The sequence below is a fragment of the Centrocercus urophasianus genome, unplaced genomic scaffold, assembly GCF_019232065.1.
Source record: "Centrocercus urophasianus isolate 14NV4802_14NV808 unplaced genomic scaffold, USGS_Curo_1.0 seq_16, whole genome shotgun sequence".
Lineage (NCBI taxonomy): Eukaryota > Metazoa > Chordata > Aves > Galliformes > Phasianidae > Centrocercus > Centrocercus urophasianus.
The window spans coordinates 1,118,198-1,141,136 of NW_024884711.1; the positions used below are offsets into that span (position 1 = coordinate 1,118,198).

General features: G+C 38.2%; 1 protein-coding gene across 6 annotated transcripts; it reads right to left on the minus strand.

The window, feature by feature from the left end:
- On the minus strand, positions 1–22,678 carry NT5C3A (5'-nucleotidase, cytosolic IIIA). Of its 6 annotated transcripts, none has more exons than XM_042817243.1 (10): positions 22,541–22,623; positions 11,240–11,346; positions 4,989–5,087; positions 4,514–4,583; positions 3,810–3,856; positions 3,345–3,430; positions 3,003–3,092; positions 1,543–1,705; positions 928–1,128; positions 1–338 (listed from the first exon to the last, which is right to left on the minus strand). In XM_042817243.1, the coding sequence occupies exons 2-10, from the start codon at positions 11,339–11,341 to the stop codon at positions 237–239; spliced, it is 960 nt and encodes a 319-aa protein (XP_042673177.1). In that variant the 5' UTR covers positions 11,342–11,346; positions 22,541–22,623; the 3' UTR covers positions 1–236. The 6 variants fall into 6 exon arrangements, with proteins under 6 accessions (XP_042673177.1, XP_042673178.1, XP_042673176.1 ...); XM_042817244.1 differs by lacking the exon at positions 22,541–22,623 and adding an exon at positions 12,061–12,213; XM_042817242.1 differs by lacking the exon at positions 22,541–22,623 and adding an exon at positions 11,726–11,861.
- Between the last annotated feature and the right edge of the window lie 261 nt (positions 22,679–22,939).

The window sequence follows — 22,939 nt, forward strand, 5'->3', positions numbered from 1 at the left end:
TCCAATTTAAATGTAGTTTTAATAGGAGTGTGAGACAATAAAGAACAGCATAACAGCAGTAAAAGGAGCTTCTAGTTGACAATGGGTACCATATATACTTCAAAATACCAAAATGAGGATAAAAGTTTTAAATTAAACAGTTCAGTCAATGAGTAACAGATACACTTAAGATTGCACGCGTGTGCTCTTCTATTCAGTTGCCTTCTGGAAAGAATGCAGTGACTTGAGACTGCAATTTACAGGATTTTCTGTAGGATGGAGTTGGCAACTTCCAGGGATTCATCTTTCACCAAGACAATATCGTAAGAGTCCATGTATTTTTCCAAAAGTTCATCTACCTAATTGCAGAAGGGATAAAGAGAGAGATCCACTTAGTTTTAGAATATAAATATATATATAGGTCCTTGAAATATTGCCATCTTTTTCCATCACATTCAGAGAATAAGCCATGCAAATTATGTCACTCCTTTAAGGGAATTCCACAGGATGACAAAGAAAGAGAAAAGTGAAATTAATTGTGTTCATGTTCCAGGATAAACCTCACATTTATTCCAGATCCTCATACGCACAGATACTGGAAAAAAAAACCTTGCTTTCTCAGTTTTCCTAAAGATAGACAGAAATAGAAAACTGATTTTTTTTTTTCTCATGAACAGAAATGGATGTACATTGGAAGTTGCTAATAGTTCTGTTTCTAAAGTTGGGGGGGAAATCGTGGACAAAACTTGTTGTTTGGAAGATTACAGTTTTGCTCAATTATCAATCCAGTATTGGTGGGACTTGGAAAGAACTAGAAGAAATCCAGGAAACATGTTGAGATTTCCATACAAGTATGGGCCAAATACTTGCTTTGTTATTTAATGATTGTAATTGACTCATTGCTAGTTGACAAGTATTTCATTCCTACAAGGATCTAAGGCCACTTACTTTATCATTGAGATAACCAATCTTAAGAATGTGCTCAACATTTGCTACTCCATCTGCCATACTCAAGTCTCCTTGGGAATCACCCAGCAGTATGATATTACTGTTGTCTTTCAGTTGTTTAAAATACTCAGTATTCTTCAAGGCACCATCATGTTTGTTGTAAACATGAATCAATTCTCCTTTAAATCCTTTTAATATCCCCTATTAAGAAAACACAAGTTATTTCTAGTGTTATACAGACAAAATATAATATAGAATGAAGTAGATTTTAATCTATAAATACACTTTTAACTCTTTAATTATGAACAAGGTAAATAACTGTTAGATAACTGAATGACTGTAATTGTTAAGACTAGAGAGGCAGTGATCTTCCCTGCCTGGAGGAGTGTTGCTGTACTGGGCTGATTATGAGGAAATGAATTATACTAAGTCACATCACCTAAACAGTGTTTGATTTATTACCCTCTGCTTGATTTTGTGTTTGAGAGAGTGTTGAATATGCAATTCTAATTTTCTATACAGCAGGGCAGATGGCTACATCTGATGGATTAAAATGTTCACCTCGTAGTATATATAAATAGCAACTAAATCCCACAAGCAATCCCATATACTTACATTTTCATCAAAATCCATGAAATTGGAAACAACTTTGACATTAGAATGATAGACTCCAGCCTGGTGGATAACTTCCTCAAGAATATCTCCAATCCCAGCAGAAAATATGAACACAGGAATATTATGTTCACTCAGCTTATCAAAGAAGTTCTCGTATCCTTCCCTGCAACACAGGATGCAAATCAAAGCCAAATTTCAATTTAAAAAAGGCAAAAAACACCAGAGTTTTCTGAAAACATTTACATCATCTTTGGAAAAGAAAATGACAACATTCTTGTCACTCTTTTCTGAGAGGTTTTTAGTTGTCAGTACCCAGATCGTAACTACATACGGTATTCCAGGAACAAGATATTATTTCCATACACTTCTCTGCAGTGACAGTGAATGGTAGAATTTTACTTTATTATCATGAAAGTTTTGGGGGAAATTTTAGCCTGTGAATGAAGACTCAACCTACACAGCCTTAGGCTTTCTGACAGCTGGAGGCTGTGTGCTTGCTGGTTTTGCAAAAGAGAAGAATTTAGTCAATATGGTAACAGTTTCAGAAGTTAAGTTTTAACATCCTGTTTCACTATTCCAAAATTCACACAGTTCTGAAGTATTTTAAAACAGATGGGAGCCAAAGCACATAGTGTGTTTCAGGATTTTGCTAGCTCTTCCTTTAGCCACAGAAGAACAATATTTAACACAAACAGGCAACGTGTTCCTCATGTCACTGCATTTTATCTCAGATAAAACTACTGCAGGGAATGTTTTTACAGGAATAAAGATGCACTCTTTAAGTAAATAAAAAAAGGCACCAGTGCAATTTTAAGAGGATGAAAGTCCACAGAAATGAACTCTACTGGAGACAGCACTCAAAAACAAACCCCAAAAAAGTAGTTTCTCATCTCTGGTTTATATGGTGTGATCACTACAGGCCTTTACCTTCAGAATATTAATAAGGGATATGAAGAGCTCTCTGTATTCCAAGAATAAGATGTCACATTCTCAGGAATTTTTCCCCCATAAAAACACACAGTAAGAATATACAGAAATTGTTTCAAAAGAGAATTATTCAAATTATTATTCTCAGTCTGGAGAAGAGGACGCTTAGAGGAGACCTTATTGCTCTCTATAACTACCTGAAGGGAGGTTCTAGAGAGCTGGGGGGTCAGCCCCTTCTCTTGTGTAACTGGTGATAGAACTAGAGAGAATGGCTTCAAGCTGCACCAGGGAGATTCAGGCTGGATGTTAGGGAATAGTACTCCTCTGAAAGAGTGGTCAGGTACTGGAATGGGCTGCACAGGGAGGTGGTGGAGTCACCAACCCTGGAGGTGTTCAAGGAACAGTTGGATTTTGTGTTGAGAAATGGTTTAGTGAGAACTATTGCTGATGGGTGGATGGTTGGACTGGCTCATCCTGTAGGTCTTTTCCAACCTTGGTGATTCTGTGATTTTATGAAATTAAAAGAAACTTACTTCAGCATAACGTCAGATTCTCTCACAACTTCTGCAAACTTATCCTTTTGTAAGCCCTGTTCGATGAGTAGTGCATGAGATTTATTGTACCTAGAACATAAAAAGTAGGTTGGGCAACTTACTCACATGTCATTAACAAAAGCATCCTGTGTTTTTATGTTTTGTTAATTCATATTAACAGCAAAACAAGAACAGTAGTGTAACACTCAGGAGATTGATTTGGTTAATGCATTAAAGCTAATTACTACCATTAATATCATTTTTAAAAGTTACTTATTTTTAAATCTAATCTATCATTAAGCCTAATTTTAATGCAATATGAACATGGGAGATTTCTCTTACCATTCTACCATATATGGATATTTTTCTTCAATAGTGAGGGCTGGGTCAATTTCAATAGCATAATATGTTTCTTTCAGCTGCAATAACTGAAGGAAAATAAAACACAGATATTTAATATATTTTTATGAAATAGTGCTTGGTATTTAGTCTTCAAAACAACTTTTTAAATTCTAGATACATTATTTAAATGAAATGGAATTTTAAATACTCTTTGTACAATAAAAACTCAGATTGCACATATCCCTATGCAGAAACATTGGATGCTAAACTAAGCCATATGCTACTCTCAAGAATAGAAGTATTTCTGTTCACTTCTTAGTGACTGGATGCCTTAAAGTCAGTCAGAGAGATCTCAGAGCTTCAAGCATTTGAAGATATCATGTCTGGTAGTGCTGGCACACTACAGCCAGGGATAAAACCAGTTGTCTGTGCAACAAACAAGCAGCTGGTCTGTTTTCCATTTACCTTTTTCCGGCATTCCTCTGTGATGAGCTTAGAGTTATCAATGATGTCTGGAGAGGTGGAAAAAAAAAGGTGTTAAACAAGACATTACGTTTCATTCACTTCACTGTACGCTGTGAATGGCACAGAAGACAATGTTTGACAACATATTATTATTACCTCAGAGTTTTTCTTGCCATCAACCAACAAAAGGCACATTTTTCTTCATAAGCATGATACTACTAACCTCCCCTCAAAAGGTCAGTGACAAATCTCTTGAGATTGTTTCTGAAATAATTATTAGGCAATCTACGTTTTATGATCCCTACTTCATTATTATTATTTGTTCTAGAAGGCTACAGCACAAAAATGTCAAGAATTCCAAGGGCTTTACTATTTAATTCTTGCAGGTGTCAGGACTATTATGGGCTTTTCAACAATAGAAGTCAACCCTACTATCTAGTCACTAACTTCTTGTAGTTCAGATCTTAGTTTCTAATTGTGAATGACAACTGATTTTAATTCACACAGATAGTAATTAAAATATATATGCATACATCACATAGACTCTCACTATAATACTTTACTAGAATGTGCAGCCTCAGTAACAAGTCAGTAGAAAATCTCATGTGTTTAGAAATGATATAGATAGAAAATTAAATTCTTAGGAAAACTGAAAGGAGTGAATGAACCAATCCATATTAAAAAAAAAAAAAAAAAGTACTCACTATGACAAGTTGGACATCTTTTTCCATTGTAGGAAAATCTACTTAATGTCATATCAAAATCTGTAATAATCTATTTAAGGAAAGAAAAAGCAGAACTGTCTTACAACACAGAGGGACAAAATAAAGAATGGATAGAAATTCTGTTGCAGTTGAGTAGCATATTTTTCACAGAAGCCTGTTTTACTATAAGATAAGCCAGAGTATGCCATATTTTTTTTCGAAGAAAATTGTTTTTCTAATTCCTTTGATTGGAATACATCCTGAAAATACTAAGCTTGCATATTTATATCATTTACTTGACTGGCTGAATTACAGTTGGATCAACAAGGCCTATTAAAAGAGGTAACAGATGTCAAGTTTTGGAGGTTACCTGAAGGCTGATTTGTTATATATATAGATCAGATGTTTTTGGCACGCAGCAACAATCATATGATTACTTTCATTCTGAACTGGTTACACCTTTTACTATTTTTACCTGAAGTTTAGCAGCTCCTCCTTTGATGAGGCCACAAATAATCTCTTCTACTCTCCCCGGGTCCTTAATGTGGACAGTCTTCTTCTGAAATTCTGGCATCTGTGAAGAGTAAGAACAAAGACAGAAATATACCTGCTGGGGAGTGAGGAATGTCAGCTGTCCATCAGTCTGGAAGCTCTGATGTTTCAGATTCATACTCAGGACAGGAAGGGAAGTTAAAAATGACACGAAACAGAAAACTTTCTGCAAGCATTAAGTGATGACTGTGTACAGTTTTTGGTTTCAACATCTTTTTTTTTTTCCTTTTCCTGATATCAAATTATTCAGTAAGCTGACACTTAGAGAAAATAACTGTATTTGCAGGAAAAAGGAGATGTACAGAAACAGGACATAAGGATCACCTTGTGATTGAGTTATGTCTCTAGGAGGTGGCACATCTTAAGAGCTAGCTTTTTGTGCAATTATTATTAAGAATTAATAAGAACAAACTGTCAGTCAAATTGTAGCCGTGGTGTGCTTCAGGAAAAAGATGACATGTTAGTGTCTTCAACTATTGCAAACACATGCATTTGTAATGGAAAGGATCCTCCTGTGTGAGGGAAAAGGAGCTGAAAGTACCTTAAAATATTATCTACCATCCACTTTGCAAACTATTACAGCTACATCATTCTCAGCAGATATTTGTTCAACTCATTCCTCAACAGCTCTACTCACACATCCTCTCTTTTTCCTGAGAAAGTATTCTACTGCTCACCTATCTTTACGTTCAGAAAGGTTAGCTTAATCTTTATCAAACACTGCTTCCTCTAATTTTAGCTAATTCAACTCAGAGTAAAGGATTCTTTTTCACAGGTTCTCACTTCAGTCCTTCTCCCCTCTTTGTGATCTGAGGAAACCTGATTGCTTCAATTTTCTTTTACAGGGCACATTTTTTCCACATCTCTGACAGTTCTTGATTTTGTCTTGGCCCACATATTTGAATCATAGCATCCTTCAGCACACCTGCACCTCAGTATCATTTTTCTGCTCTGAAATGGCCTCAGCTGAAGGGCTGCTTTGCCCTTTCAATGTAATACCTTTGCATATAAATTTGATATATTTTGTTAGAAAGGTGATATTGACTCAAATACTGTTGGTAATTGCCAAATACTTTTCAATTATGCTTAGCTAGAAACAAATAGTTGCACGAAGTGTAAATTTTACATTTAGTCAACCTAAATTGTAATGCTTCTGCCACACCAATGTTACTATTCATCAAATATGACAAATAATTTGAATTTAATAGCCAATTTCTGGCTGATGTCCACAGATGAGACAGTAAAGAAAATAGAAAATGGAGATCTTTCCACAACCCTAATTGTGAGTTTTTGGCAGTTTTTTTTTTTAAGTCTTCCACCCACCCAACAAGTTTTGCATATAACAGAGTTCTTTGCCAACAATTCTCAAGTCATGGAAGGGCATTTGCTACCTCTTTGCTTCATAAGCCTCACAAAGAAAGAAACTGCATTTCTCTTATTCAGTTTGGAAGATGTAGGGCTTTCCTGTTTTTCTTCAGATGTGAGCAATACACAGAAAAAGTCTTTGCCATAGCATAAGTGATACGTTCTAACCCAAGATAGCTGTTCTTTTCTGTGTAGCTGCAGTGCCTCGTTGCTTTCATTAACACAGCAAATTCAAAAAAGGTACCTGTGGATTAATTTACAGCTGCCAACTGCATTCCAGATTGGGATTCACGGAGAAAGCTAATCAGCACGGAGTGTCTTTGTGAAAGATATCTATTGAAGAATTCCCTCATCTTTGGAGAAATACATCTCTAAAGCATTGACAGATATTAATTCACAATTATAAGTAGATGTAAATCAAGTGCTCTAGTTGCATAAACCAAAACATAACAACCTGCAACCCTTTAAAGGTGTGTTTCAGTACTTCTTTTGTATTTAACACAGTGCTGGTAAACTAAACCTTACCAGTTACTTGGTGGTATACAGTGATTGTTTCTCTATAATGAAAGACAAAGCAATTTGACTGCTTTATAAACCTTTCACTGTGAATTGACTAATCAAATTCCTTTGACTTTCAGGAAGCAAATTATATTTTAGATCTGGAATGCAAAAGTTAAAGTGAAATCTAAATGTTCCTTTTTTTTGTAAGAAGTAGTTCAAATATTATTTGGTTTACTTAGATACTAAGCAACAGGCTTCATAATGTACCTGATCTAAACAGACTAGTTGGTGGAGATGAAGAAATCAGAGGGAGAGACTACATGAGGAAAGCTGGATTGCTTGCAAGTGTTTTACTAGCAGAGGCCTTTTGTAAATTTTTGAAACACCACCCTTAGTAAAGAATTCAGCAGGGTATGTTAAGAGATTGCTTAAGATTTTGAGTGTGATGAAAGTTTCCTGCTCTGGTGTTGTAAACTTATAGTTCTATTCAAGGTCACTTTTTTTTTTTTTTGGTTATTTCTAATACATTTTTCATTTTTACATATGAATTGAAGTCAGTTGAAGAGCCAGTATTTTAATTTAGAGGAAAAAAAAATCTTCTGCAATGAGTATAACCCATGAAATGTCACTACCACAAGTGTGCTCACAGTCAAACCCAAGTTTTCACTACGGATGTGGAATTTGATAGACTCAGTGCCCCACACAAGTACAGTCAGACCAAAGAGCTACTGTTTTGATCACTACTTCCTTGCAATTCACATTTGCAACTGAACTTTAAGAACAATTATTTTACTTGGGCTTTATCATATTAGAAGTAAGTGGAACTACTTAATAAGCGATCACCAGTTTTCTAACAAACTGTCTTCTCCTGGGTCTTCTGCCCAGTCTTGCTGTTGGTTTTTGTTCTGTATCTACCATTCCTCATAACTGAAATAGACAAACAGATTCAAATTGCATGGAACTGGTAAGATAGATAAAAGAACAAAGTGTGAAATGTTGCTAGTAAAAGAGCTGTAAATAATGTGAGAAAACTTGTGTTTCTACAGACTGCTCAATAAAGCTCTAGGATTCAACTCAATGTATGCAGAAGGCCCATAATTCTGATGCACAGTTGACAGGAAAGAACGTATATACTTAAAGGGAAGTTTTTGCTTGAGAGGGTGGTGAGGTGCTGGAACAGGATGTCTGGGCCATCTGATCTAGTACCTGATACAGGGGCTGGCAAGCCTGCTTGTGGCAGGGGGGTTGGAACTAGATGATCTTGGAGATCCCTTCCAACCTAAGCCATCCTGTGATTCTATGTGGAGAAACAACCAGGCAAAAGTACTCCAGGACACCTAGCAAAGACAAGAATGCTTGTAGGAGCAAGGAGCCTTCTATGTACAAGACTAAATCTACATAAGCACAGGAAAAGAAATTCGTATTTCATTGTGATACCTGAAAATACATCACATGGAGTCACCTTTATTCTATCATGTTATAAAGGTGTGAGAAGAGTTTTACTTTCATATCAAGCACATCAACACATTACTGAAATAGTTCATAGAGACAGGTAGCTTTTGGAAGTCTATGTTAAAAGATGGTAACTCCCAAGGGTAATTTGGGGCTGGCATATGCACTGGTCACAAACACATTTAAGTTTCTAGTCTCAAAGGTTTTTAAGGAGCTTTCAAAGAGAAGCAAGAAGGATAAAACTGAAAATGATTATTTTAAGGCGAAGCTTAATTTGATTTACGAAAAGGATAAAGAGGTGGGATTATTTTTGATAGCAAGTACCTGGACTAAGGATGTAGGAAATTCTTTTGTAGTTAACAATGTTATATTCATACCTTGACGAATGAACAATATTGGATTCACGCAGGTGTGGAAATCCCCGTCCTACAAACCACAGAATGGTCATTTACAACAATGCCAGTTCTGAGCATAACATATCTATTTAGTACACGAGACATACACCTATGTAGCTGGGTTAAATTAAGAGGAAACGTACATAGTGTGAAGATCATTTTGAATTTTGTTTGTTTTTAATGTTTCCTATATACAAATGGACAGCAAGCGTGCAAACAGAGTTGCTTTCATGTTGTATTTGGGTGCTGCTTATATACATCATCAGTATGTGAGACACTGTACATCTAAGCATATGCAGCTCAGGTTATTAAACAGGAGTTGGTGATAATCTCTAAAATGGTACCCCAGCTAAGTAATAATTTATTGTGTACACAAGGTATAATTCATATTCTGGAATATGCTGAATTTTTGAATCTCCCCTCTACCCAGTAAAATAAAAATATTTCCTGTGATTAAAAAGAAATTAAAAAAATAAGGTCAATTAGAGTAGTAACTAATAAAAATACACTTGATGTGTAGGACAGCTGTGGAACCTTAGGCTGTACTATTTGTAATTTTCAGTGGGGAAGGATGAATGACTTGTTATCTTAAACTCATAGAGAGATGGCTTATTTCACAGTAAAATTCAGATAAACTGACAGAAATATTACAACTAAAAATATAAAAGATTATCAGCCTGAGTCTGCTAAGCAGTGCTTCGAACAAGGACATATAAAAATACTTTGCCTGATTTTTTTTCCAAGTACCCCTGTAAGAAAACATGACTTGTCAGATACAAATTTCTCTTATTTTACAATGACTAATCTCATATGGATGCATCACAAACAGCATTGCTACGAAAAACACCCTGCTCACAGGTAGGTGAAATATTAAAGAGAATTTCTACAATTCTCAGAAAAGGAGAGAGTGCTTCAGATGACCACATTGTCTTTAAAGTGACAGGAAAATGGAAAAGAACTAGCCACAATACTGCTGACAGTCTGTGAATTTCAAGTATGACATGATTTCATTTTAGCATCTGTTAGGAAACTCGTCTTAGACTAGGCTCCAAACCAATTAATTTATGATAGAGGACACATAAGAATGGGCTGGCAACAAGAGGGATCCATTAGCATTATTTCTGAACAAGAAGAATGAGAATTTAAGTGATAAAATGGGTAAGGTTTAATTATTTGTTAATTTTCTAGCCTATGCTCATTTCTAGCCTGTGGTGACAACTTCCGGGTAAAATGCTATAAAAGATGTTTATTTTGGGAGCTGCAAATGCCCAATTCCAAGGTCTGAGACTAGCTATCACATATACTTACTTGTGGACGTGTACCAAAAAAGGCAGGGTATGGTATCAGTGATAGCTGTGAGATCTGATACCCTGGCAAGTTACAGAAAATTGGATCTTGGTGTTCTTGGTGACAGAAAGTGCACTTGGTGAAATTAGAAAGAAAAAGGGCACATCCCTTAATTGATAAACACATCTTATTTTCCATTTTCTCTTCCCCTTTGACATTATTGCAGAACGCTAATTTTATCTGCTTACTCCAGAAAACAAAGTTTACAAAAAAAAAGAAAAAAAAAGTTTAAAAACCAAGCCAGCATCGTGTAACTTCTGCTATTTGCAATATTTGAAATGCAAGAAGCCACACTGGGGCTGGAACAAAAGCTGCAGTAAGGAATGTGTGTGCATCTTTTCCTCCGTCTGTGCTCATATAGAGCTTCAATGTGCTCAAATAGAAATCAGTTTACTTCAGACAACTTGAATTTTGGTCTTGGAGTGCAGCAGTTTTCTATCAGCAGCCCCAGCTGTCTGTTAGACAGGAACACCAGAAGTCATTGCAAAAGAGTGGAGTCTCACTGATCTCCCCATTATGTGCAGCTAAGGCAAGAGAATGGCACTGGTGATTATGCAGTCCATTAGCATGACCTGAACTAAGGACAGCTTTTTTTAATTTCTGATGACCCAAACCAAGAACATAATGCAGCTCATGTTCATGAGATGTAAACTCAAATATGGTAAGAAATCTCCAATAAATACTAACAATTAAGTTTTGCTGTTGGTAGTTTTGCCAAGAAATAGCCTTAGGAAAACTTACAGAGTAAGTAGGCAATGGTTATATAATATAAATAGTTATTATGGAAATAGAACAGCAGAACACTGAATATTGTCACAGTTGCTTGAAAATGTCCTGCAAAACTAGAGATCCCCTGCTTATGTGAAATAACTGTAAGTGGCTTTACTGCCTAAGCTATTTTAAGAAGCAGAGTATGATGCACACTATATATATTTTTTTCCTGTTTTATTTTGCTTAATCATTTACATCTTTTTCCACTTAACGTGGTAGAATCTGATATTGGGTTTGGTTAGGAAAAATTAAAAAAACAAGACACAAAACATAAAAATCTGAAAAGAGTGTTTACAGAAAACATGACAACAGTGTTTTCTCTTGTGCTTTTAAAGGAGAGTACCTGTGCGTTGAGCTTAGGGCACTCCTGATTCTTCTGTCCTTGATTTTGTCCTACTGCAACTGCATAGGTGGCAAGCAGAGTCCAGAGACGCAGGGCTTGCATACAGGCTGCCAACAAAAATCAACCAAATCCTTTTAAGAATTGGTCTGCTATATTACATGATGTTTGCTATTCCTGCTGTATAGAAATAAAAGCAGACATGCAAGGCACACAGCTAGGCCACTCTGAAAATACCCACGCTTAAGGCTACTCTGATACACATTTAAAAATAGAAGAATGTGCAAATTGAGTTATCCTATTCAATAAGAAAAAAAAACTGGTAAATATATTTATTTCTTCAAGGCTCTTGTCATTTCTAAGCTAACAAATATATATCTTAGAAATACAATTTGTCCCAGTAAACAACCACACACAACGCCTCATCTAACTGGCTTAAAAATGCAGGCAGAAGATAGTCAGTCCTGTTGACAAGCTGTGCACACTTACCGGAGGGTTTTGCAGGAGCAGCTGCAGAAGCAAAAGAAAATTCCTCTTGCTTGAGAAGCACTAATATAGCAGCGCAAGGTGCAGTTGAGGGCGTTTCCAAATACAGCCTGACTAATCCCCGTGCAAAACCCCAGGGTCCTGTGACGCACGTCAGCACTGCACAGCAGTTAGTTATGCTCAGCAGTGCAGCCCAACGGCATACAGATGATCAGCTGGTGCACCAACAACAAAACCTTTGACCTTCACTGAATGAACGGCTTTCGTGGATGCAGCGGGCAAATCTGGACTGCTCCGACAGAGGAAGGCGCTTGTTTCTCAGAGAAAAAGTTTATTACCTTTTAACCGTTCTACAGAATTTTTCAGAGCATCTTAGGGTTTCCTGTTGCAGTGCCACAGATTCCTTTCAGCTTCTTGATACGGTGTCAAGAAAATTAGCAAGGCAGCATGCATTTATTTGCCTAGAAATAGCAAGTTGATCACTTAAGTGATCTCCCTGCTTTGACTTTAAGTAAGCATGCAATACTGAAACAGGAAATGAAGGAGGTTTGTTTGTCAGGGCTTCTCAGTGAGTGACACGCTGACTCAACATACTTGCAGAAGGTTGTCATTGGGCATACTGCCAGATCAAAGACTGTAACTAGGTGATAAGGAGGATGTATTTTATTTTTAGGAGGACGAAGGAGGTATTTTCTAACCGTGCTCCCACTTGTAAAGGCTTGAATGTGTCACATGAAGGCAACTCCGCTGTTGTAGCAACAGTACAAGCTTCCCCGTGCTATATTTTAATTCATGTTCAACCTTAGGATTGTGATAACAATTTCAGGCTGCCAGGACAAGCCACAAACACAGCAAACAAAACACATTACCAGAATTCTAGAAATACCTTCAGCTATGAAAATTTCCTTTTAAGGAATATGTGCTGTTTTTCTATGTTAAACAAATAATTTAAAAAAAATAGATCAGTGGCCATTTTCTGAATGGTACAGTGGATGCATACAAGCTTTGTGCCCACATTCCAACTGTAGATCAGTATGCAGTCTGTCAGGTTTCCCCAGACTGTGACCTACAGAGAGTACCTCCATTTTTTCAGCTGTACACTGTAGCTTGATCCAGCAAACCAGTGAAGACTTCAGGTGATACCAAACACATGACTTTAATCAAAACTTATCCTCTTTGAATTGGATGAGTTCCTTCCAAATATACCCGTCAAGGACAAGAGAAGAGCTGGAAAGATCTGTTCAAAATGTAAAGTAACCCCTGCAAAGACCACATGCAATAAGCCAAACTTAGTTGGCACTGGTAACTGCCAGGTATCATAGCTCTCATTCCATCTATTCATTTTGTCTTATGTACACCGTTGTTATACTAAGTACACAGATAATATTCCCTTTTATAGTATTTGTATATACAGTTCATATGCTATTAGCTGAAAGTATCTCCATAATGTCTGGGAAAGTTACGTATAGTGATGCAGTATTGAAAGTGATTATTTGCACAGTAAAAAGGTGTAGTTTGTAATAGTGTAGGATTTCTAGTTTTAGATATAATTCGGAAAGTAGCCATCTTTGAGCTCTTACATATCTCAAAGTTGACAACTTTGTACTGACATAAGTCCTGTAAACTTCATAGTTCAGACTGGGATGTGGTGGGTGCTGAGGCTGGCCTGCTGATATTTGTGTACCTAATAAGAAAATTAATTCTAATGCTATCAAGAATTTAAAGAAAGTTAGCTTGCCATTTGTGAAAGTGAAAAACAACACACACACATCATATGTATTCCTTTGTCTTTTTTTTTTTTTTTTTTTTTAATTCACATGAGATTTAATACTGAAGGAAAGAGCTGCAGAAATTAAGTCTAACTTTTACAGGCTAATTTTGAGTATACCAGAGGTATTAGCATTTAAGATGTACAAATACAGTGTTAGCAAAAGTTAGAAAATGATGCAAGATTTCTGTAAGCATTAATACAGCCAACACCTAATTCTGAGTAAAACATCTAGACTATCTCTAATAACAGTATGCTTTCACTTTAATGAAAATACAGTACATGAAACAACTTAGAGCAGCTCTAAGAAATCTTTGCATCGTGTGCTTTACACAACTGAGAACAAGTGGCTACTGCTGACTTTGTTCTGCTAACAGATAAAGTAGAATTACTGTTTCTTTTTCAACGAGAGGGAAACAACATTCAGCGTGGTATTTCCACTCTCACAATACCGAGGGTCATTTAATTATGTTTTGAGTGCCAGAAATGAAAGAGGTACTGCCATTTCAACAGATAGCTTCTATTTTAACTTTCTTTCTTAGGCTGAAGGCCAAAGGGCCACGTAACTCAATTGCAGAATACTGTAAGCAGTAAAAGACTAATAACAAAAAGAGCAAAGCCTTAAACATCAGGTGATTTGTTGGCAATATAAGACTATGAAAAGGTTCTACTTTCATCTGGTGGTGTGTTAAGTGAACTTGGTTTGTAGAGAATCAGGATGCTTTCGAAGTACTGAAAGTTTCTAGTCTAAAGCTAAGAAAAACTAGTTCTGCCAGTTTTACCTCTGCCCTACGTTCAACCTATTTTCTTGGGAAAAGAAATGAACACAGCACAGATAAGGTATGTAAGCAAATCAGCTGACCTTTAAGTAAAAAGCTGAATACTTCAACTAAACTCAAAGCAGTTTGGAGAGATCAAGAAAGAAGTCACGTTAAAGTCTTTGCTGTTCTTTAGAATTGACTACAGAAAACAGAGCTCACTGAATGCTTCCACAGGACAAAGTTGAGCTTTTCATGAGCTTACTACCTTTCAGTCTTGATTAGTGAGCCTACTACAACTGAACAGCTTTGAATATACCTACATATATTTAGCATATTTCCCAATTTTAATAAAACCCTCACAGAATCACTTTTTATATGTTAAGGAATTTTCTTCTAATTTTTGCTTTTCTAATAAGTCTCGCCAATATGTATTTTGCAAATTAGGAAACAGGGAAAACAAACTGAACCTCGGCACTCAAACATTCAAACCGAGCAGAAAAAATACCCAAAAAAGAGAAAAAAAATGCAATTCAAACATGATTTTTCTTCATGCCCTGGTAAACTGAGTTGATGTGCATCATACTGTTACCAGCAATTGCTTTTTGTATTTGTAAATAACAATCATACTGAAAATAAGTGTTCAGCTTAATGAAATTGGGCTAAATAAAGCTTTGGAAGGATGCCTTGTGGGAATCATAGATAAACTGATTTTTCTGGTAGAGGTTTTACTGTAAAAAATGCTAGCCATACTTATAGTTGGTCTGATGCAATACAAAGCACTGTATGTAGATGAAAGTGTGTGTATGTATTACAGAGTTGTCTTGCAAGGAATGTAGATATGTAAGAGATTATTTAAACAGAAAGAGCATGAATAGCACTTGCTAGAAAAAAGTGCTCAGAAAGGGATTTTATTCTGGACTGGTAAGGACAAAACAAGAGCCTTCAGAACAAAAAAATCTCAATGTGAGACTTTTAAGATTCAGCAGTACCGCTGGGGATGAGCATATGGTTTGGCTTCCCAACCATCGTGTTTCAGTAACTGTAAAATAATGCACACACAGAACAGATGTGAAGAGGTCAATAAAGTATCCAAGGACATATTCAGCAACCTTATTCAAAACAGATTTTCTAGAACTCATCCCAAACCAATGCTTTTTTTTATGACACAGGAGGTCATCTGCAGACCTATAGACATAAAATTCCTTCAGAAAATTAAAACTTTTGAATTTGAGCTTTTCCTTAGGATTGCTACAGTAACAGGATAGATGTTGAAGTCTCACTACTTGAAAGATCCAATTCCCTCTCTTGTTACACAGAATGTAACACTTACTGGAAGAATGCTTACACAGGAGGATGTTGGTAGAACGAATCCCTCTACAAAATATCTAGTCAACCAGTATCCAATCCTAAGTACTGACAGCATGTAGACACGGCCATATATTTATAAATTCTTAATTAGCTATCAGAAGTGCAGAAGCTCAGCTCGCATAATTATAAACTTTAACAAGCTGTACTTTTACTGTCCAAATTCTATATTTGCATGTATACTTTTTATGAAATACCCTGTATTGTTTCTATATGTACATACACTGAAAGAACTTAAAAACAAGTGCTTGCCTTCCTAGAGGCTTCCCATGTAATGTTGTATAGAATGGAGCTTGCATTAAGCCCAAGGCCTGGACTGAAACAGTTGCTGTTGATTCTCCTCTTATCTGCTTGCAAGAAGAAGAAGAAAAAAAGCTTAGATTCACTAAGCCTAAGAATTCTGTATCTAGATCAAATAAACTCTGACCCTTGAATGGCAGAGTTGCAGGACCCAGACTGAAAGCCAAGTCAGCAGGACAAAGTTTAACCCACAATTCATTACCAGACACTGAAATTCTCACGAAAGAATGCAGTGTTAATATAATACCGCAGTTAAAGTTGCATGCTGAGACTAAATAATTTATTTTTTAACTGCTATGATCTCTTACAGTACAGATCTTCGCTTAAACATCTCAAAAAAAATAAAAATCACTTAATTCTAAAGATGAAATGCAGCTACCACACACACATGTTAAAGGTAATAGACAGTATGATGACTTGAAGTGCAATGCACTGCTTTGTGTCTGTGTCTCAGCGCTTCATGGGTGTTTCTGGCTACTGATCCATTCAAAAATACAACAGGACAGACATCTTTTATTTCTTTACCTCTGGATTTGCCCCGTGGGAGGGATACAGGACCTGTTCAAAACACTTTGTATTACTTAATTGCCACTGCTGTGCTACTGCTATACAACATACTATACTACTACTGCTAATGCAGATATAACTACTGCTTTGTACTAAACTCTACCCTTCAGTTTCATATATAACTTTTCCATGGCAACACAGACAAAAACGAGGCTTTCCCATTACTGATCTACGTTGCAAAGGCAGATGCACCCCCCAGGAAACAACCAGCTGTTCATCTCTGCTGTTTCCACCAAAGAGTGAGAGCGTTGAAGGAACAAGGTTAATGGTACACTTCAATGGTACTCATTCTATCTGAGCATCATAGTGGAGAACCACAAACTCTTACGTAGAAATAAAAGCTCCAATGAATTTGGATTATTTTACTGATCCAATTTACAGAGCAGGCAATGAGCTCCTGGTATGAGAGTACGAAGGAAGCTATAGCTAATAAGTGAGGAAAAATTAGAAATAATTAGACTGGGAACCCTTCTTGGCAGCAAAATGTCATGGTTTCAGCTGGGACAGAATTGATTTGTTTTCTTCATAGTGTCTGGTAGGATGCTACGTTTTGACATTAGGAGAAAAACAGTGTTGATAACACACCCATGTTTTATTTGCTGCACAGTGCTGCATGGAGCCAAGGACACTTCAGTTTCTCACCTGGTACCGACCTGCCAGTGAGGGGTATGGGGGGCACAAGAGGCTAGGAGAGAGGGGGACAGAACCAGGACACCTGACCTGAACTGGCCAAAGGGATATTCCATACTAATATTCCATGCCATATGACATAATGTGAGGAAACTACAGAACTGAGGGCAGTTGGCTGTGGGGTGGGGATTGGGACACTGCTGCTGCTTGGGGACAGGCCAGGCACTGGTCACAGGGTGGTAAACAGTTGGGCTGTACATTACTTTCTTTTTCCCCTGCTTCTCTCCCAGTCCTACTGTGTAGAGGGGGAGTGTTTAGCTGCCTGCTGTCTGAAATCACAACACAGAAACATCATAAGTCTGAAATTCTGTATTTAGACACTTTGTCAATACTCAGTGTCCAAGTCTGGGCTTTGCCCTACACCATTTAAAAAACAAAAAACAAATAAACAAAAACCTAGAATAATTCCAACCTAAGTATATTCTTTTTAAAGACTGGAATATATGAAAGCAGAAGCCACATTTCCTTCTACTACTATGTATAATTTATGTAGTTTACATAAATGTTACTCAAAAGTTTCCTTGTATTTATTGTTTGAGTTTAGAAACTTGATGCAATTCTGACTTTGCTGGCATTACTGAATGTTTGGGAACTGCTGAATCATAGCCTGAACCTCTGATTGACCACCTGAAGCAAGCACTGAGTCAGCCATGGGAGCACAGGTGAAGGCAATTCACCTGTGCTACCAGAAGGGGAAGAGCCTGGCTGCACCTCTCCTAGATCCCATTTAAGGGCTGACTGCCACGCAGGAAGGATCACTCCTCATGGAGAATATTGTAAGCCTACAACACTGGTAAGTATTTTTCACTTATTATCTTTCCATCGTGATAATCCTACTTAGTCTAAAACTCTGTATGCCAATTGATTTTACACCTCTGCATGCTTATTGATTGTACACTAAGCAAAAAGAATATAGTTATTTCAGGATTTAAACACAATCGGTGTCACTTTTGACCTGTGAGCTGCAGCCTTATGTTTATGTTCACTTCAAGAAAAACACTTTTTTAACACTCAAAAAAAGTCTCAATACCTGGCATGATCAAATTAGGAAAACCCAGTGGACTTTCAAGGAAGGATATGATTGTTTAAGCAGTCAGAAAAGTTGTCAGTGATAGAGGGGAGCAGTACAGCAGCCACAGATGCCTAATTGAATGGTGGTGCTAGTCAAAGTGCTGCATGATTGCCTAGGGATTAAGAAGCTGCCTGCAGCAATTGTGTTAAGTTCTTTGATGTTTGAAAGCAGCAGATCATTGCTGAGTACTTCTCCAAACGAGAAAGCAACTGCAACTTCTACACATGACTGTCATATGGAGACCTATCTCAGGATCTTACTGCAGACCAACTGCTGCACAGCAATTTGACCAGAAGGAGCCCAGAGGAAAAGGCTGTCTTGATAGGAGTCCTAAGTTTTGTTCTTCCTACTTACAACTACAGTATGCTTAGCAAATTATTTTGCCCAGACTTGTCTGGCCTTATATCTCTCTGCATGCTACTTAGAAAAGGAGGGTGGGGAAAGTGGTTGTGAGCTATTTCTGCTTCTTGGCTGCTGTCAGCATGTGATGGGAGCAGCCAAGTTTCTGTGCTGAACATTTAACAGGCAGCAGACATAGCTGCTGCACCGGGCCCTGTGTGTGCAGGAGCAGTTCAGCTCTACATATCTGATCCAGAGACAGCAATGGCCAGGAAATGCCAGTTGTTGCTCTACAGGGCATCTTAAATGACAAGTTGTTTGCAATGAGTGTTAATCCACCTTCAGAGAGCTGCTCTGCAACTGACGGGAAGTGCACACTGCAGCCACCTGCTGTTTGGCACTGCCTGCTGCAGCTGCACTTCCTACAAGGGACTGCTTGAGAACTAAGTACCTTCTGACAACTGCACCAGCTTACAGCAATAAGGTCTGTCAGGCTGCTCCTCTCTCACGCTGTTTTTCCTTGAAGTCACTTCAAGGCTTACTCTTCGCAGCCTTTAGTACACTGGGAAACAGTATGCTTGTATGCATGCGTGGAGAGAGGAAAAGGGACTGACATGTTGAAGACAATTAACATGAAGTAGAACTTGACAAGACAGGAAAAAAAATAGATAATTTGCCTATGAATTATATTCGTTTAAGTGCCAGTAACTGGCAAGAGGCATTCACATTTCTTGAAGCAAGGTACCTCAAAAGATAACATACTTTGAAACATTTTCCAGACCTGTTGTGACAACTTAAGACAAACTGTGTCACTTTTACCTCTACAGCTACAATTAAAATCACTATTGAATTTCCAGCAACACCCAGGAAGTCTCACACGATACATGAGAGTATCCATCTTCCTTCCACTCTGCTTTTTGATCCCCATCTGCTGAGGCTCATACTCATCTTCACCTTTGTAGAGGAAAAAATACTTGTCTGACAGAATTTCACATACTAGCAATTTAGATTCCTGAAGAATAGTGTCATCAATATACTACGTATTATATGCTCCTTCATTTCCTTCTCTGCTTGGAGGCCGCTGACTCACAGCAGTGTGAAGATGTGTAAGCTTCACTTGCCAGTCTAGGTGACCAAGGTAATGACAAGTAAAGGAAAATAACAATAATAAAGCCTTTGCACACAACCTTATGACAGTCATGCACATAGAATACTTCTTAAGCAACGAGATAAGTAACAGCTACTTCATTTCTACTGTTTTTACTTATTTCTCTCCAGGTAAACTTGAACCCTGCAAGACTCGTGCATTTCTCTTCCCCTCTCACAAGGCACTAAAAAGGAAACAGGTGCCAGAAGCATCCAATAGCAAGTGGTTGAAAAGTTTTCTGTAAAGGAAACTGCTTTTTAAAGGGATTTTAAATTTGTAATCATTGAAGTTGGATACAGTCTGTTTCATGGAACTTCACATGTCTGCCTCAACGTTTACTGATAACACCTCTCTTACTTCGAAAATGGAGCCAAAGTACATTAAGCATTGCCTAGGATAAAATCTCTTAGATGGTCAATGGAAACAATATTTTCATACTTGAATTCCAAGCTTAAACCTTTGCTTTGAACCAAGAAGCAGTATTTTTTTTTTTTTTTTTTTGAGTATTTATTAAGCTTAAATTTGGATACCAGCTTAATTGTTTGGCTAAAGAATTCATCTATTGGAAAGTGAGACAGATCTGTGAATTTCATTACTCTTTTTATTCAACAAGGCAACATGGTTACACTTGTATTGTGCACAACACTTGAGAATTTACTTTCCATTAAGGATTCTTGGCAACGTCATCCCTGATAACAGCCTGCTTTATGGCTATTCTATTTGATTCACAAAGGCCATTCTCCTTTTAGCATTTAAACATTGCTGTAGCCCAGCTTTTACTGGGCTACAGATGGTTCTTATATTCACCTAATTATAACTAAGAAAAAAGTAAAAATTTGCTGTAATTAATAATTATTAAAAGCTACTACAGTGGTGAAAAAATAAAGTCACGTAACTAAAGTATGAACAGGCTGGGATTCCTACTGATTTTGGTAGAAGTTGCAAGCCTGTGTTCTTTTGAGTCTACAAAGTGTAACCATCATCAAAGAAAACTAACAACAACAAAAATCTACAAAACTAGAAGAGCAACCCAGAAATTTTCAATTTGATACTCAAATGCCAAACACTGGCCTGGCACAATAACTCATGTACTATAAAAATGTATTTTAACAAAGCACTATTAGTCTTCCCTACCATGCTAACTCATGCTATGTTACTGACTGGAAAACTGCACCTTCTCAAAGGTCTCTCCCTGATTAAGTAATAGAGACACAGCATCTTGTAAATAGAAAATGTTGAATGAAATCTGTACCGGTGGATAAAACCATTTCAGAAACTTCTCCAGAATGCAAAATATTCATGTAAAATTAGCACTTACATGCATTTTCTCCCTTATTTGAGAGACTAAAATCCTTGGCATGATGTTTACATAATTTCCTTATGGTACTCCTTGAAGAAGAAAGAAGGCTTGCAGCTGATGAACTAAAGACGTTAACTGAGGGAACTGCCACTTCAACTGCCAGTTGAAGTGACAGCTCGACAAGCAGAGTGCATTGACGTACTGTATATAATCAGTAAAATATTTTCGTACAAGAAAGCTGCCATGCTTTGAGCAAGCTCTGCCTTTCCCTTGTAACTTAAAGTTCTGAACAGCTGTGATCCTAGAGGCAGAATTTTCAGATGTATCTACTTAGGATCACAGATCCGTATAACTGAAAATGTTATCTGACATGCTTACCTGAGAGATTTGTTTACCAGAAATCCATTTATCATTGACACAACCACGTTTGTTTGGTTGGTTTTTTTAGTAACACAGGCAAAATCTTTACAACAAATTTAAAACGCTAATCTTGCTGGCCAAAACATAATCTAAACATTGCACAGAGTTAATACAAACACACCTTTAAAAACCATTAGGCATTTTTGGAACAACAGTGCATGTGTGGTATTGAGGATGGGAGCTGGTGAAAACTATTTGCTCGATGTGGATTTACAGATTTACAGACACGGAATGTCTGTATCATAGAATCATAGAATGGAATCATAGGATGGCCTGGGTTGAAAAGAACCACGATGATCATCTAGTTTCAACCCTCCTGCTATGTGCAGGGTCACCAACCACCAGACCAGGCTGCCCAGAGCCTGTATGACCAGGCTTCCACGTTCTGTTGATCTATTGTCCGTGCCAGTATTATCAGTACTAGAATTTAGAAAGAATTATTTGTAGTTATCCAGTGTAATGGACAGCTACATACGAAGTGAATAATTTCAAATATAATATAATAAAAAGTGAATGTTTTCAAATGAAGGTCACCGAGCAATGTGACGGATGACTGCAAACACCACTGAAGCGCTTTATCCAGCAGCCAGCACGAGGGCTGTGGTTAAGAATGCTCACTGGAATTCTTCTCCGGGCCCACATTTATCAAACACGGCACTGTATGGCTTCTGTCATGCACCACAGCCAAGCGAGACGCCTCGCTCTGCATACGCAGCCCTGCTCTCAGCAAACTCTTCGTGTTTCCGTGTGTAAATCAATAGAAACACTTGAGCTCCTGGCGAGGTCCTGCAGGGACTCGAAGGACAGCCACCGCGCGCTGATTTCCGTTCGGTCCTCCAGCACGGTGACACCGACAGATAAACGCGAGGTGCGAAGGCTATCGGGGCGTTATGTCCCCTTACACCCAGCTTTACACCAGCGGTCATCTGAATAACTCTCGACACAACAAATCTACCAAAGCCGACACCGAGACGGCTCAATCTTTGTGCGGTACCCGAACGGGCGCTGCTTGCCAGTGTCACAGAGGCACGACACGCCCGCTGTTGCCCTTCAGGAGCCACAACCCCGAGCCCGGCCTCTCACACGTACCATCTCGATGATCTTCGTCTTCCTGCCCGTCTTCTTCTTCATGGTGAAGATGTACTGTGCCAGCACCACGCCGCCCACCAGGGCGCACACGCTGGCGCTGGCCACCGCCCCCACCTTGGCCACGGCCGCGCGGTCCATGGCAGCACGCCGCCTCCAGCCCGCCCGGCGGGCGCGCAGCACAGCACCGAACCCACGCGGGGCGCTGAGGGCGGGCGGGACCACGAGCGCGAATGGGGGAGCGCGAATGGAGGAGCGCGGGGGTACAGCGTACCGCAGGGAGGCGAGCCGGAGTGCGGGAGAGAGAGCTGCGAGAAGGGAGAGAACCCCTCGGGAGCTGAGGAAGCTCCAGAGGAACGCAGGCGAACCTCCTCCTTTCCAGCTTACCACCACCCTCCCCCC

Excerpts from the sequence above, each read along its gene's own strand:
- NT5C3A (XM_042817241.1), bottom strand. The coding sequence starts at position 22,678 with ATGGACCGCGCGGCCGTGGCCAAGGTGGGGGCGGTGGCCAGCGCCAGC. Across the intron at positions 3,093-3,344 it reads TATCCATATATGGTAGAATG|GTACAATAAATCTCATGCAC; the intron begins GTAAGAGAAATC and ends TTTATGTTCTAG. Across the intron at positions 1,129-1,542 it reads TCATGGATTTTGATGAAAAT|GGGATATTAAAAGGATTTAA; the intron begins GTAAGTATATGG and ends TTTTCTTAATAG.